At 38.1% G+C, this 1,360-nt stretch overlaps 1 protein-coding gene across 1 annotated transcript in view; it reads right to left on the bottom strand.

Annotated features, from left to right (window-relative positions):
- Positions 1–569: 569 nt before the first annotated feature.
- Positions 570–1,360, bottom strand: part of LOC107578338 (cathepsin D-like) — a gene marked incomplete at both ends in the record, with an annotated part of 5,414 nt that continues 4,623 nt past the window's right edge. The window contains 3 exons of the mRNA XM_016264307.1: positions 570–711; positions 913–1,057; positions 1,221–1,343. Of these exons, the coding sequence (XP_016119793.1) occupies positions 570–711; positions 913–1,057; positions 1,221–1,343 (410 nt within the window). The remainder of the gene's footprint in view (positions 712–912; positions 1,058–1,220; positions 1,344–1,360) is intronic.

The raw sequence follows: 1,360 nt of genomic DNA, 5'->3' as shown, positions 1-1,360 counted from the left end.
AACAGCTGATAAAAACATCACAATAATCCACACCACTCTAGTCCACCAGTTAATGTCTTGTGAAGTGAAAAGCTGCATGTTTATAAGTCACAAATCTAACATGGACTTTAAACATGCATCTTTTCACTTCACAACACATTAACTGATGGGCTGGAGTTGTGTGGATTACTTGTGGAGTACTGCAATGTTTTTATCAGCTGTTTGGCACCCATTCATTGCAGAGGATCCTATTTTTCCTTTCCTTTTTTAAAGCAGACTTAAATTTTTTGGTAAACTATTCTTTAAAATAATTGGAGGCATGTATGAAGGTGAAGAAAACCTATCCCAAACCCATTACACAATGTATAAATTCTATTTATTCAAACAATCACATACCATACAACAAATTGAGCAACTGACCAATTCAAAAAGATGACTTCACATACCAAAAAAGCTATTTTTTAGCCATTTTAAAACATAATTTTTCACTTCAAGGACTCTGGTTATTTATTCCAAGGAGCTGCACTTCTAAATAAGATTGTAAGGTATAGAGGAACATTCTAAGTTCCTCTATAATGTCCCTTTCCTACCTCTATATAAACCCCACCAGATTCTGTAAAGAGGGGGACGCACCTTCAAAACATAGTTCTCTCCAGTTAAGTTAAACATCTTCCCTCCCAGGCTGAAGGAAACAACAGGAAGTGATGGAATCCTCTTACAGTCAATCCAGTACTAAAAAGGAGGAAACGCATCAAAATATTCACATCATGACTCACTTTATGCTGGAAATAAATGGCGATGAAAGTATCAACAAATTGAAGTGGACCAAGGAAATAAATTAAAATAAAATAAATCAATAAAGAATAAATAAAAATGATAAATTATTCAACGTATACATTTTGATGACGATATTTTAGCTGGAATGCTCCTCACCTCTCCCATCAGCAGTGGTATGGCTCCGATGGCTTTCTGCAGGGCCCGCACCTCTTGAACCGGCCCTGTGATCATTGATGTTCCAGTGTCAACAATTGCCTGGCATCCGTTTTTGCAGAGGGTAAGAGTGCCACCCACCTGAACTCTGTAGGAAAATGACCAATATATGCAATACATCATCATTACAAATAGGATTTGTCGCAGTTTCCAACCAATATAAAAACTCAAAAATCAATCAAGTATATCCGTCTAAATGTCACAGTCTTGGCTGTTGAAACAGGGCTTGTATAGCAATAGTGATCACATACTCATCCATCTTTATCTGCCAGTAGGCTTTTCGTGTGACGTTGACGTAATGCAGATCACCGTCAAAATACTGCTGGTCAAAGCCTCCCAGCATCAGCTCACCTCCAACCTCACCTGCAGGGTCCCTACACACACACACACA

This window comes from Sinocyclocheilus grahami, unplaced genomic scaffold, assembly GCF_001515645.1.
Source record: "Sinocyclocheilus grahami isolate Dianchi unplaced genomic scaffold, SAMN03320097.WGS_v1.1 scaffold9797.1, whole genome shotgun sequence".
Taxonomy (NCBI): domain Eukaryota; kingdom Metazoa; phylum Chordata; class Actinopteri; order Cypriniformes; family Cyprinidae; genus Sinocyclocheilus; species Sinocyclocheilus grahami.
This window is presented reverse-complemented; position numbering and strand designations above follow the sequence as displayed.